General features: G+C 44.0%; 1 protein-coding gene across 1 annotated transcript in view; it reads right to left on the minus strand.

Annotated features, from left to right (window-relative positions):
* st6galnac5a (ST6 (alpha-N-acetyl-neuraminyl-2,3-beta-galactosyl-1,3)-N-acetylgalactosaminide alpha-2,6-sialyltransferase 5a) overlaps positions 1 to 15,389 on the minus strand; it is a 38,470-nt gene that overhangs the window by 10,576 nt on the left and 12,505 nt on the right. Inside the window, exon 3 of the mRNA XM_035171120.2 lies at positions 3,667 to 4,079. Coding sequence (XP_035027011.1) covers positions 3,667 to 4,079 — 413 coding nt within the window. The remainder of the gene's footprint in view (positions 1 to 3,666; positions 4,080 to 15,389) is intronic.

The raw sequence follows: 15,389 nt of genomic DNA on the forward strand, positions 1-15,389 counted from the left end.
TCCGTTCTGGACGTTTGACTCCACTGTTTATTAAGCGCTTTAAGGAAATAAGCAAACTCCTTCCTCCCTGTGTTATTCCTCCCTGGTCCGACCTTTAATACAACACCGTGTTCGCTGGATGTGTCAACAAATGATCCGCTCCTGCTGTTTTACCGCGCGTTGCCAAATCTCCCAAATCAATCACTCCGCACCGGCTGAGTGACGGCGTGATGAATAGTGACAATGTACTTTTGTGCGACTTTCATCTTTATTAGTCTGTTGGTGCAACAAACAGCCGCGTGGAGCCGAAGTGATGCTATCGCAGATGACGCACCGGCTTCTCATTTTCATTTAATTAAGACAGGACCCAGGTTGTCTGGAACACGTTGATTTGTTGTGATATGCAAACACTGGACACACACACACACACACACGCTCGCGCACGCACACACTTTGCAAATTGGAAAACTTTCAAAGTTCAGAGCACGGCATTTTGTCATCAGGCAATCAGCGGTGTGTGTGTGGAGGTCTTAGTCGGAGGCACGCAGCTAATCTCACATAAGAAGTCCTCTTCATTTCCTTGTTTATGAACATGCTGGTGAATAATGTGGCGTGAAATGTCGAGCTCCTGGCTTCAGTGGCTGTCTTCTCAAAAACAGGGCCTGAGATCCAGCTGGGAGCAGGAAGACGGATTGATCCCTGTGAAGGAGACGGAGCTGCTTCTCCTGTTTGCACAGTTTTGTTCTGCAAATCTTGCAAAAGTGCCAATTTAAGGAGCAGCTCAACTGTGTGAGTCCTTCAAATCGTATTTTCAATTTATAAATCAGATCGTTTCAAAAAATCCTTTGACACAAAAAAGAAGAATCAAGAATCATCTCTTCCTCTGGTTCCTCTTTCACGGAACCAAATAGTTCTTATTAATATAACAAATTGAATACTTGATGAAATTAGTGGACTATTTAAGGAATAAAGCTGTAATTAAAATGAGCAGCTGATTAGAGAGGAGGGTGCTGCTGTGTTTCTAAAGAGCAGGAGAAAAGTCATCGAGCTCATTATAACGGTTGTTACACGACTGCTGGGAGCTAAAGGTCACATTAGTTCAAGCTGAAACACCTGTTGAACATCATTATCAGTGCACGGGGAAAACACACACACACACACACACACACACACACACATAGAGAGACACACACACACACTCGACATGTTCAACCTGAGTGACTCCAGCGATTAGAGGTTGTTCGATGTTTGTTTTATGTTTCTTTGATTTAAGGACCTTCACTTTTTCCCAAGGTCGTCTGCATCTGCCTCGACTGTCACAGTCTGATCCCGGCTCCCGTGTCTGTTGCATCACTTTTTGTTTTGCATTCCTCAGGGTGAGACGGGGCGAGAATAAAGCTGCCTCGTGTGCCGCGTCTCTCTGAGCATATTCCTTTCAACCACAGTCCCTTTAATATACATCTCCTCTGAATCCTCCTCTCCACCGGCAGCAAACCCTCTCCTGCTTAGATTTGGTTTTTCATTTTGAGTCCAATTTGCCCAATTTTCTAGTATTTTCCTTCTCGTGGTTGTTGGCAATGTCTGAGTTTTATTACTTTATCATAAAGCAAGAGATTTTAAGAAATAAAGAGAAGAGGTTTGGGTGAAGACTTGATGTAGTCACGTTACCATTCAAATAAAGTGCACATTTAAACTGAAATCCAGAGGAATAAAATAAGAATTAATGGCTGTTATGTGTATAGATATATATTTGGTTCACATATCAGCTGATTCACTGAAATGAATAAACAGCTGGTGGAACCAATTCTCTGGTCCAATTAATTAAATTAAATTAATTAAAATCCCCCCCCCCCCCAGTCAGACCTCAAACAATGGAAAATGTGGGAAATATTACATTAATTAATCTATTTTTTTATTTCATGTATTAATATGAGGAGTGTTAAAGTCTTCTCATTGGTTTTATTATTCATTTAGTTTTTTTTAGACGCCCCCGATTTCCAATCAGCCTAAAGCATGAAAACTTTTTGGTGATATCTTGTTTTCCAAATTACACATTTCTCATTTGTATTAGTTTATTAAAAAACTTTGGTGACGTCTTATTTTAGTTTTTTTCAGCCCAGGTTTGCCGACCTTCAACCTGTATATATATAAACTGACCCGGCAATTTATAAATATAACAAATAAATAACTCAGAAATACAAAATGTTTAAAACCTTTTCTGCATTAAAAGAAAACTAAGAATGTATTGTAATAGCTTTTTATAAGTCTTATAATATAATAGTTACATCTTCTTCAGGGTGGACCCCTCTGGCTCTATGTGCTTTCAGGTCACGGCCAATGAAAAGCCCACACAGCTGTTACATGTCATCACAGACGAGTGTCATGGCAACTGTCAAAAAAAAAAAAACTGACATGTGTGTGATCCATAATTTAGTGTGGCCCTCAAAGGATGTTCTCACAATTGAAATGTCCCTTGATAGGTTCTTGAAAGTTTCTTGAAAGGTTCTCCACCACTGCTCTGGATCTGTTTCATCCCTGGTTGATGATGTCCTGCTGAAGCTGTGAATCTTTCTCTGAGCTGAGGAGTCTCTTCTTTTACATACATTAAAAATATGTATATATTTAATAGATTAACTGTGTAAGGGATCAAACCTGTGACATTGTGCTGACAGAATGATTTGGACCATGTAACTCACACAGTTTCCTCCTGCAAACCAAACCACGACTCTGTATCCAGTACAAACCAGTGCTCCACAGTAGAGCTGCTGGTGATTATCATAACGCATTACGCAAACATAAAGCGCTGAATGGAAAGAGAACGTTTCAGAAGCTAATTTGGCTTTAATCACCAGCGCAAGCTCGTTGCTGCTCTGCAATTTAACACAGGGGATGCAGAGGGGTACCTGCTTTTCATTGCTCCTCCGCCAGTGTGATTAAAATGGGTGGATGCAGCATCACCCCACACCATCTTAATTACCTTCACTGAAATGGCATAACCCATAATTACAATTACATGCTTGCAGGGTTGTCGATCACGCAGTTGATTGCGCAGAAACTCTACGGTTTTAATGTCGTTCTCCCACAGGATCCGAATCCTTAAAGACAACAGGAGTAATTTTAAATATTAGGTGAAGAATACTGTGGTTTTCTGAAGGTGCAGCACATTTTGCACGCTGGTGGCCTCCTCTAAACTTTTCTCAAACATTAGAGAGATACAGATTTAATGCATTTGGGTCTTATTCCTCTTTTCTAATAAGCTCCACGGAGCAGAAATGACCAGAAGCTGCTCGCTCACTGTAAACATCTATTTACCATGACTGGAGGTGCAGATTCTGAAGGATGAATGTCTGAGCTATTCTCTAAATCCTCTATTCTGCAATTCTCCCCCCTGACACGTATCTTAAGCTGGAGACAGATTCAGTCACTAGTGACACTGCAGACAAAGGCTCAGACGACACGAGGGAAAGACAGACACTGTGCATGTGTAGATGTGAGGTGGTGTTTTCATTGCGCTCTAATAATGCCGGGGCTGAGAACTCCATCTTTTGAGCCCTTTAACCCTGTTCGGCTCGGGAGAAGCTGTTGTAGAAACTTCTCGAATCCCTCGGAAACTTCACAGCTGAGAAAACTCTGATCCTAGAGCCGGTGCATGCACAGTATTACAAAGTATCGGAGCAGCAACTTCACCTGTCTTTGCCCGTCTCCCTCTTGAAGAGCTCGTCAAACTGCAGCATCTTCTGCCAGGAGATGATGTAGACCTTGAGTTTGGGCAGCACCTGGTTCATCAGCCGCAGGTTGTTGTACACCAGGCCCTTCCCGTCGCGCCTCATGTAGCTGCTGGGGCCCCAGAAGACGAACACCGTGTCCTGGCTGGCGTTGAGCAGCTCGTGGCGACTCCGCAGGACCCTCTGCATGCTGGAGTGAGCGATGACACGCAGGGAGGTGCGGCGGCCGACGTCGCAGGCGTAACCCCGGGCGGTGGGCGCGTCATTCATGCGGATGACGCACTCGGCCCGATCGATCTCTTCACCCCTCCCGCCTCCGATGAGGTGACCGGAGCTGGTCACCAGGGCGCAGGTCTGGCAGTGCATCCGCAGAGGCTGATTGAAGACGGCGGGGGGGGTGGAGAGAAAAACAGGAATAAGTAACCGCAGAAGAAAAATACACTTTCTCTTAAAAATAGCTTCTGCACATCCAAATATTTGGCTGCCTGATCCCTCGAGGAGGCACCGGCAGCACTGCCAGGAGAATTTTTATGTTAGCTTTGCATCATATTTATAATAAAAAACCCACAGACTTTTTTTCAGAAGTCAAAAATGCTCAGAAAGTTGTGTTTATCCCCGGTTTATACAGAATATGCAAAGGCAGACAGAAATGCACACCTAAGGGAACTTTGGTGAAAAAGCTTCACTGTGTGTTTGAGGCAGAAAATGCTTTGCTGACAAATGGATACCGACAGAGCCTCTCGGGTATGTGTAGCTTGTCATATTGCTTTGTGATTGGTAGAAACCCTGAGGTCTTCCAAAAATTCACCTTAAATCTTTCTCCAGCTCGCACACAACAGAGGAGAGTGTCTGTGTGTGTGTGTGTGTGTGTGTGTGTGTGTCTGTGTGTGTGTGTGTGTTTACCTCCAGAACTACAGCTTACAATTCATCTGGATGCTTATTAAATATGAAGCTATAAAGTATTTAGCATAGAATATACTGCCCACTTTATCAGGAACATCATACTGATTCCAAAGAGCCTGTTTGCTCAGTTCTCTGTGGCATGATGCTGAAAACTGGTCAACGCATCACATCATCTCTGCAGATTTGTCTGCTGCACATTCAGGCCGTCGATCTCCTGTTGTACCACATTCAAAGCTGTGTTATTGGATTCAGATCTGGTGACTGGGAAGTTCACCGAACTCATTCTGAAATGCCTTTCTGCTCACCCCCCCTCCCAGTTGTAAACAGTGGTTATCTGAGTTACCGTTTCTATCAGCCCCAACCAGTCTGGTCATTCTCTCCTGACCTCTATTATTAACACTACGTTTCCATCTGCACAGCTGCTGCTGCTCAGGATGGATTTATATTTTATTTTTTGCACCATTCTGAGTAAAACCTCTGGAGCCTGTTGTGAATGGAGGAGATCGGTTTCAGAAATAGTCAAACCAACAATCCCACCAAAAATCCATCATGAGGTTTGAAGTGAACATTAACTGAAGCTGCTGATTGGATCATGTTATACTGATAATACCATAATACTGGATATATGAAGAATATGTGAATTAAATCCCTGCAAATCCTTTTCAGAAAGGGGATTTTGTTTTCTTATCCTATAAAAGAGTCTTACTATCATGTTCGGTGATTGGAAACAAATAATCAATGCATCCAAATTTGTTTGAAATAATAAAACAACATGAGATAATCCCAGAAGATGAAGCTATAAAGATGAATGACAAACCTGGAAATATACCTCCACCTTTGGCAGATTAGGCGTTTTTTTTTTTTTACATCCTCACTGATTTCTCAGGGAATAATTAATGGGTCTTCATGAAATAAATCAGGCATATTTAAGGGACTGATTTCTGTGAGTATGTGTAATTTGGTGAAGCTTTTTTGATTTAACTTAGGAGGATATGCGATGGTATGCTGTTCTAGTTGAGTTATAATTTATCATTTTAAGCAAAAAAGTCCTATGGTTCCCTTTTCCAATTTATTAATATTTTATTAATATATGTTTTTCGTCTTCTGTGGTATTAAATTGCATATGGATGTAATTGCATATGTTTTATAGACCAAATCAGTTAAATGATAAAATAATCGCTAAAGGAAAACCAGACCTGTAGAGTCAGATTTGTGGCTGTTGTTGTTGATTCAGTTATATTTACGGTCTCACAGTTGTTCGTCTAAGTTCTAGTTCATTAAGTATGTGACCTCTTTTTCAGCATGATCATTAACACAGACCTATTTGTGTTGTGTTAAACTGCTCTGCCTGTTGGTGGTGTGTGTGTGTGTGTGTGTGTGTGTGTGTGTGTGTGTGTGTGTGTGTGTGTGTGTGTGTGTGTGTGTGTGTGTGTGTGTGTGTGTGTGTGTGTGTGTGTGTGTGTGTGTGTGTGTGTGAGGCTCCTGCACACAAACATGGTCATGTGTGCGTCATGTGGGTGTGTCTGGGATTTTCCGTGCTTGCACACAAACCCCTGCACTGAAAAATCAATGACACACATACCAGGACTGCAGAACCCTGTAATGTGCCCTGAAATATCCCCCAGCAGAAATATGCTGGTTATTTATGGTCTCATAGCAAAAAACAAATTTACATTTTCATTGCATTAACAAGAACAAATGATTATAGCAGTGTAGTGTGTGTGTGTGTGGAGTTGGAAGATGTGTCATTATCATTCTCATCTGCTGACTTTGACTTAGTGGCAGATTACCAGCAGAACAGACTCATCTGGTTAATGAGACTTCAAGGAGCAGGAGGGGAGGGAGATGGAGGGGTGGAGACGGGGAGGGAGAGAAAGGGAGACAGAAAGAAGAAAAGGAGGAGTGACAGAAGTGATACAAACGAGTAAAAAGAAAGGATGGAGTAGAGAGATATATATATATATATATATAAAGGCGGTGAGAGCCACCTCTGTGCCACAGTGTTTGATGAAATGTTGAGCTAATGAGGTCCTGGCGGTCTACAACATCACCAGCAGCAGCGGCAGCAGCAGCAGCAGCAGCAGCAGCAGCAGCGGCAGCAGCAGCATCCATTCCTCCAGTCTCCCCCTGCCTCTCCCTCTCCCACCTGGCAGCGCCTTGACAGCCAATCTGGCAGTAGAGCTACGGCACCAGTGGAGCAGGTCAGAAATCCCATTTTCTCGCAGGGGCTTTTAAGTGGCTCCACAGACCCTATTCTCTCTTCCTCTGTCTCACGGAGAATTTAAGTGGGCCTTTGCTGGCCAGAATTGGCCTCTTCAGGCAGCTTGGTCAGGCTATTACCAAGAAATGGGCTGGATGGTCTGGAGAAGGCTCTCCATTTCAGCCAGGATTATGTGACCCGTCCAACACGGCGGCTCAGGTCCAGACGATGGAGTCGAGGTCGAGGCCGTTTGTGAAGGCAGCGTTTTCTCAGCAGCGGCTCGGAGAGATTCCTAAAAACTCACATTTGTCCTCAACAAACCTCCCAGGAAAACTGTGCTCTGCTTAATGATTCATGCAATAAATGGTTCATAAGACACATCTATCATTTATGTATTTTGGAATCGCTGGCTTTGTTCTTTCCAAAAACGGAGAAAAATACCTTTGATCAAAATGAAAAGATCTTCCACATCTAAACTGTGCGTGTTGAGTATTTTAATTTTTATTTAATTTATATTTAATTCAGCAGTTTGTCTCGTTACGACACGCGACGCCAAGCTTTGAACGAGATGATTTCTCCAGATAAATAATACATTGTTATTACTGCTGGGCTTTTTCTTTTCTTACTGGAGGTTTTAAAAATAGATGTAAGAAGGAAAATAAAATTACAGTTATCAGGAAATGTTCTTCAGGAGCAATTTTCCATTGTGTAAACCATTATCAACATGCAACAGGATTCTGTGTTTCTTCTACAGATTCATAAATGGAGTCAAGTGAAAGGGAGATTTATCTATTACTTGCCTCCCTTGCAGTTTGTGTGTGTGTACATCAGTGGTGGAAAGTAACTGAATACATTTACTCAAGTAATATACTTAAAGTACAGTATTTATGCTACACTTGATACTTCTACTCCACTACATTTTAGAGATAAAAAATATTAAAACGTAAAATATAACCCACCCCAAGTGTGCAGCCCTTTTTTATGTTTTCAGATAATCTGTGAGTTGTGAGCTGTTTGTCGACTTTGTTGCAGATTATATCAAATAACTAATCAAAGCACTAAATGCTTCAGTTCTAGATTCTTGTTTGAAGATGTCTTTAAAATGTTTTGCCCAGTATTGATAAACATAGAAATAGCTCAGCTATATTTTCCCGTTTCACAGTGAGATCCTCAGCCTAAGAGAGATGAAGAGTAACCTTGTCCCACTTGTGGCAAACACCAGGAGCCTGCCCTGGTTTCATTAAGCCCATCCATCCATCCACAGTGGCCTAGTAAAGAACAAAACCTCCAACACGCAGACAGAAAACCGCCCGTCGCATCTGCCCCTGACATTGAGGTCCGCCCTCTTCTGTTTCCTCATTCCGTCGGCATCTGAAGCCTCCTCTGCTTGAGCTCGTCCTTCATCGGGCTGCATGAACCATCAGCGGCTGCCCACTGCGCACACCCTGCCTGACTCCCTGACCCGGGGAGAACATGGCTGTCAGAGCAGCGGGGATTAACCTTGAGAGATAGTGGAGGGGATGATGGGGGGGTCATTCCCACACCACCTGGGGAGACGTATCCTTGAGAGAGGAGGGCAACGGGGTGGGTGGGTGGTTCGTGTTACAAGATGGACTCCGGGTGTCTATTCAAGTGTAGAGTAAAGATGGTGTTTTGCCATTTAAATTGTTTCTCCAGTGTTATTAGGCTGTTTGGGGACATCAGGAGGCTGCGATTATTGAGTGGCGTCCGGAGACTGTGTAGTAGAGTGTGTAATTAAACAACAGGGAGGAATCAAACCCCCGGAGGACTCACATAATCACACATTGTTACGATGTGATTGTAATTGGGAAAGATCGTGCAGTTCGGCCCGGCCTGATTGGCTTCGTGGTCAGCCCTTCACTGCCCATGAGTAACACGTGCACTAATTGGTGGTTAAAACACGCATGGCACCAAATCAGCTTCACTTCCTCACCCTGTCCCCCACTCCCTCCTTCCCCAACCGCCTCGGCCCCCTGAGGGAAAAGCCATACTTACGCTGCAGTGAACCTTTACGCTTGATGCATGCCATACTCCTCCTGAGTGGAGAAATAGCATTTGAGTGTTGTTATTGATTTCGTGTGGGCAAATGCAGAGGGATCGAGTGAGGGATCGAGTGAGGGCTTAGTGAGGACGCTGGGTCTCTGCAAGGGAGCGAAATGGAGGATATGGCTGGTAAATGCACGCGTTGAGAGGCGGCAATCATCCAGCCCAGCAGGTCGTTGTCTGGCTGTCTGGTATTGCCCAGAGATACCACAGCAGAATGGAGCGTTTTCAACCCCCTCCAGGATGACCTTTAGGCTTGTCAAAGAAATCGTTGTTTTCTATCGTCTCCTCGGAGAGACGGCTTCTAACCACGGTCAGAAATCAACAGTGGCTGGAGGCACCTTGCAGGGTTTTGAAAAAAACGAAAAACAAGGGGAAATTCTGACCTTATGTATATTTAAACTTTCTGTTACTGAATGCCAACCTGCTCGTGTGTTGTTGACTGTTATGAATACAGCTTTTGTCCTTCATGGGCCTGACTGATGGGTCATATTTTCTCGTGTTATAAAATCAGAGCAGCAGCAAAGACACAGCCTGTAGAACTGCAAAATATACACAGACAATAGAAACGAGACCGAAGCTCGATATTTATTTGACGCCAGGTTTTCATAGCTCCATATCAACCATGTGTGTTAAAGGTAATTCATCCAATATCAATCAATTAACAATTGACAGATCCGAAATACAGAGAGATTGTCACTCCGCACCATGAATGTCAATGGTCCCAATAAAAGCAGAGTCACTGGATCATTATAGTCAGGAAGCGTTCTCTGGAAACCTTGAATTTCCGCACAAAATCTTCAGTGCACTTTATCTATGGCAGAAGCTGGGGGTTACCCACAGTAGAAGCAATCTACCGATGTTATGCCGAGTTCTGCCACCTGCAGAGAACGGTAAAGACTTTATGGATGTTATGATTGGTTATTAATGTGGAGAGAGAGTGACAAAGATCGCTTCACACAACTCTACAATGAAGCAAGGGTTTAAAACTGATTTTTTTTTACATGTTAAGGAGAAGTGGATCATTATGAAACTGTGGTTGGACAATTTTGTGAAAAACTGCATCTGGAAAATTCAACAGCAAATGAAAGCTGGAGTAATAAATACAACAATCTATTTAAGAAACAAATAAAAAGAACCACAATCTTCAGGAAAGCCTGTTGTGTCTAATTGTGTTGTAAAGTTAAAACACATCTCACTGGGATTCACCGAGTGTATTATTCCTCCACTCATTATATTTGCATGTAAAAAAGGACCATTAAAAAACACTCTAAAATCAGATAAAGGGACAAAAATGCCCTGTGGAAAAAGTTAATTTCTTCAGCTGCTCCCTGCTGCGAGAGCCAAAATGTGCAATTTATGATATGAGATGATTAAAAGAGAAAAAGGAGAGGTGGTGTAGGGGGGGGGGGGGAGAAATGCAGGGATATAAAGAGTGAAAGAGCGAATGAATAGAAAATGAAAAGAAACAAAATTAGGGTCGATGGCGGCGGAGGGAGAATGGGAATGGGCTGAAAGAGCACGGTTACCAATTAGAGATAAAAACTCAACTGCAGTGGCAGAAGAATCAAACCTGTTTCTATTGTGCTGATTAGGACACAAACACACACACACACACACACACACACACACACACACACACACACACACACACACACACACACACACACAAACACACACACACACACACACACTGACTCACACACACTGGCAGTTGAGTGCCGCAGGGCAGAGTCAGTGGAGGAAGGCCTATTTGGAGCTGTTTGTCCGGCATGCACGTTTGACCAGTCATTAGAGGGAGCTGCTGAGGACTAATGAAGACGAGGAGACGAGGAGGAGGACGAGGAGGACGAGGACGAGGAGGGAGGGAGTGGATCTGGAAACACTGGCAATTAGGGATTGGAGCGGCCAGCAGTCATGCACCAGGTTGACAGCTCCTGCTGCTCCGATGCTCTGGTCTTAATTAGGGCAGAGTTTTCTGTGAGCACCTTGAGCAGACGGCCTCTTTGATGGAGGGCAATTATCTACTTCAGGAAGAAGAAAAATCACATCTGACCCAAAAAGAAGTGAATGAAAGCTCATTGATGGGGGTTGATGGTGTGTATTTTTGTTTTTGGGGGGGGGGTAAGTGGCATGGCTGAAGATGTAGTTAAGAGGGCACTGGTTGAAACAAGAGCTGATATCATCAAGTGCGTTTGAAGAAGAGGAGGAGAGATAGGCGGCGGAGCTCTGATCTTCAAAGCAAGCAGGAGTGTAAAGAGGGCTCTTCACTATGTGTGTGTGTCTGTGTGTGTGTGTGTGTGTGTGTGTGTGTGTGTGTGTGTGTGTGTGTGTGTGTGTGTGTGTGTGTGTGTGTCTGCACGTTTATGATCAAAGTAAAAGTGCACGGCCATTGGAGAGAGATACAACAGTTTAGAGGACATCAAACTGAGTGTCTCTCTCAAAGAACCACCCACCCACCCACCCACCCACCAATACACACACACACAAACACACACACACACACACACACACTGCAGCAAAATACCATCTGCAACTTTTGAGGAACAACTGCATCGTACAATTAACTTGACAACCAGAAGAATTCAAAGACAAATTATGTGTGTTTTTGTTCATTTACGGATGAGGACTGATGAGGACTGTTGTTCACACCTAGTGACAAAAACATTGACGAGTCGAAAAGTCGAAAAATGACGTGTAAAACCAAAGCAGCTTGGATACAGCTTCCACCGGCAGCCCTTTGAAACCTGGTTGACAAATTGACGTCTCTGCAGTCAAATAAACGGATCAATGTCTAAAGCTGCGTGTAAGGAGACAGAGTTCTCTTTGCAGAGAGTTGTCCACAGAGACAGGAACATTGATGCATTTGCTAATGGGTCTTGAACCTTGTTTTTAATTTCCAATGGGAGATATTAATGGTCACAGAACAGACCTACAACCGATCGCAGCAGTGAAACGTGAGACGCAGATTACAGAGTGCAAACAGAACACAGAGTGTAGTTCTTGTTCTTATAGAGAAAACATACTGCACAGTTCACATCAGCAGCAAAAGTTGATCTAACACAATCAGACTGATGGAAAACCAAGGAAGATGACAGGCAGCTGTCAGTTAATTAAGAATTAAGACTAGAAAGATCAGTGAGTGAAGCACCAAGCGCCTGTGCCAAGGCCCAACAGTTCTTTTTATTTCATCAAAATCCCACAAATTGTTCAGTAAAAATGTTTTTTAAAAAAGGCCCTTGTAGCGTTAACGAAAGTGAAAGAAAAATCATCTCCCACGAAATGAAATTTGTTCTGTCTTGGAAAATCCATTAAGTAATTTTTGCGTGATCCTGCTGCCAAAAAAAACAGCCAGAACCAAGGGTGAAAACATAACTCCTCTGGCAGAGATAAAAGTGGAATTCAACAGTCGAGCTTCGTGAATGTTTTACACAAACAACAGTGGTCGTATGTTAAAACGACCCGTGCTTCTGTTTCTATCTGATAAGTGGCCTCGTGGGCTCAAATAATGCTTCTGATCATTTGTTCATGTAACAAGCGGCTGCCCCTAAACTCGCACTAAACTACATCACCGTCCTTTAAATAAAACATACGATCATTGCACCTCCAAAACACAAACTTTTCACGAGCTCATAAAAGACTGTCCTCTTTATGTTAAGCAGTAAAGACCTGGGGCGATGTTATTCCACTGCAAGAAGTATTAATGAGTACGACTGAAAACACCACCACTGCATTCATCATCTTTACCGCTGATCTTTATCTTTTCCCTGCTGACATTGGGCGAGAGCAGAAAACCCACAGAGACACAGGGAGGGCAGGTTCAAACCCAAAACCTGAACAGATCCAATAGATAGATCCTATTTCTCTTGATTCTTATTTTTGTAAGCGGGTAAAAACCCCAAGATAAAAACCAGAGAACATCAGAAATCGAGTTGAAGAATCATCTCCGTGCTTGAATACACGGACTGCATTTCAGATACAGGTGTTGTTATTATTGTGTCCACCCACATTGAATCCCCAGCTCGATTTCTGTCTCACACTCATCTCCCATAATCAAAAATGCCCTCGTCTCCCAAACACCTCTGCAGCTGGTGTGCAGCCCTGAGGCCAAGACTCTGCGTCATTAGACCAGAACTCTCCTCACCGCCTGCACAGAAAAGGTGAAAGGAACAGTGCTTCACCTTGTTCCTTTCACCCCTCTCTCTCTTTTCTCCTGGATAAAAAGTGAACCTCCTCCTCCTCCTCCTCCTCCTCTTCTTCCTCACCTCGTCCGGTGTGGATGACCCGGAGAAAAGAACAAAACAGCTCCTCTCGCTGTGAGTTTTCTATTAGTATGAGAAGCTGTAAAGATCGGACCCCGGCAGCCCAACGTGTCAAGCCAGTGGGAGAGTGCAGACAATCAGGTTGCAGCTTGTTACAACACAAACTCCTTTGGCTTAATTGGCTCCATATCTGACTTGTAGTCGCTGGTGCAACGCCGCAGCCACTGCTCGTCCCTGTAACCTCCGCCCAAACAGAGGAGGAGGGCGACCGCTGTGACAACCACACAGACACATCCCTGTAGGTATGATTGCTTTGGCATGAATACAAAAGATGAGGAGCAATTTCAAAGAATCTCTCCTTCTTCCCCCCCCCACCTTTTTTTTTTGCTCTGAAATTGCAGCCGTGGGAGGCGAGCGGAGAAGATAAGAGGAGGAAAAAGCCAGGAGGAAATGACAGGGGAACATTAGGAAGAGAGGAGGGGGCGGGGAGAACGATGGGAGAAAAAGGAAAAAGAGATAGGGGAGCTGGAGGGAGTGAGAGACAGAGGCGGGTCGAGGGGGGAGTGAAATGAAAGGCAATCTGATGTGAGAAAGAGGAGCAAGGAAAAGGAGTGGCTGTCAGAGACAGTAGCAGTAAAGAAATGTAGGGCGGGACCTTCACAGAGACACGCTTCTTTGATGAGGAAAACTTCGAGTCGTAACACTTTTCTTCTTCACGGCCTCGCAGCGACCTGATGGGATCTGATTGGGTCATTCTGCGAACACAAAGCCGCCGCCGCCTCGCAAACATCATTAGAACATCTGCTAGCTCTCTGCGTCCAGACGCCCAAAGTCAATTCTGTGTTTCACATTTACAAGGGAGCTCAGGGCAGGTCTTCATCCGGGCGCCGCTTATCGATCTTGCCGGGCTGATATGTTCACGTAATCCTCTCCGATCAGTGGTCGGGAGCGATAGGCACGGTTAACGCTCGGGCACGGCGTGCTAAACAATGGAGTGAATCGATAACCAGCAGATGATCTTGTTAAGCGAAATCTGGTGGGAGTAATGACTCGGGAGGAGACGTCTGAGCGCAAGGTGTGTGCCACCGTTTCATTTTTCACATCACGTCCACAGCTGCACTGCAAAAAGTCCCTTTCTCTGCACAAGACACAGCCGGTTGAGAACGAAGCTGGAAGATAAAAGGTGCAGCGTGATCCCGGCGTAGAGGCGAATATATGCATGGGTAGGGACAGCGGGAGGGAATCTGAATGTGGCATTCAGACGTACTGTTAACCGTCAAACTCGAGATGACAAGTTTACCGCGAACAAGGGCAAACAAGCAATTTTCACACCAACGCAAGAACTCCCGTCTTCCAGACTGGAGACTGCCTGTTAAATCTTGGAGTGTGAGTGTAATAAATCCCGTCGAACCCAATCCCAAAGGAGCAATTACTGTTGTGTTCTCGCAATATCACAACAAGCCCATGCAAAAACAGAAAGAAGACATCAATAATACATCAATAATAGTCCGGTCTCTGTGCGGGGGAAGGCTGTGCTTCCCTCTGAAAACATTTTCAATAGTAAAATTCTATTTGGAGTGTGTCCATTATGTGTTGGAACGGAGGATAATGAGAAACGGTTACCAAAAAGGGTGTGTGTGTGTGTCTGTGTGTGTCTGTGTGTGTTTGAGCGAGTGTATAAAACACCAGCTGGCAGTGACAACACTCGTCGAGCAGAGAGAATCTCCTGGGAGGAGAAAGTTTTCATTTTGGCAAGCAGGACACGTGAGTGATGCTTTCAATCTCTGCGCTCGTGCACATTGTTGTTTCGGGGCATTAATTTGTCTGTGAAAGGAGGAAATGAAATAATTACATTTGCTAAATATAACTTTACCCAAGTTCAGGTGGAGTATTTCCATTTTTACCTTCACAAAGGAGGTTATGTTTTCAGTGTCAGCAGGAAACTACTCATAGATTTTGTTGATGGGTGTGGAATGAGAAGGCCCCAATCCGTTCTGGAATTGATCCGAGTAAACTTGTGGATTCTGGATTTTTCTTTGTACTTTCAAACTCTCGGTGGAATCTTCTAATCTTCGTTTTTGGGAGAAAAACGTAGTGCACTCTGTCCACAAAAACAAAAGAGTATTGTCCCTCAAATTAATACATGAAACAAAGTGTGATTAGTGCTCGTTTGATGACATCATCCTCCCGGGCCATCGTTTTTTTTGCAGTATAGTTAAATGGCACTGGACTCAAACATCTGCCGCACCAGTTGTT

Source organism: Hippoglossus stenolepis, chromosome 11 (assembly GCF_022539355.2).
Source record: "Hippoglossus stenolepis isolate QCI-W04-F060 chromosome 11, HSTE1.2, whole genome shotgun sequence".
NCBI lineage: Eukaryota > Metazoa > Chordata > Actinopteri > Pleuronectiformes > Pleuronectidae > Hippoglossus > Hippoglossus stenolepis.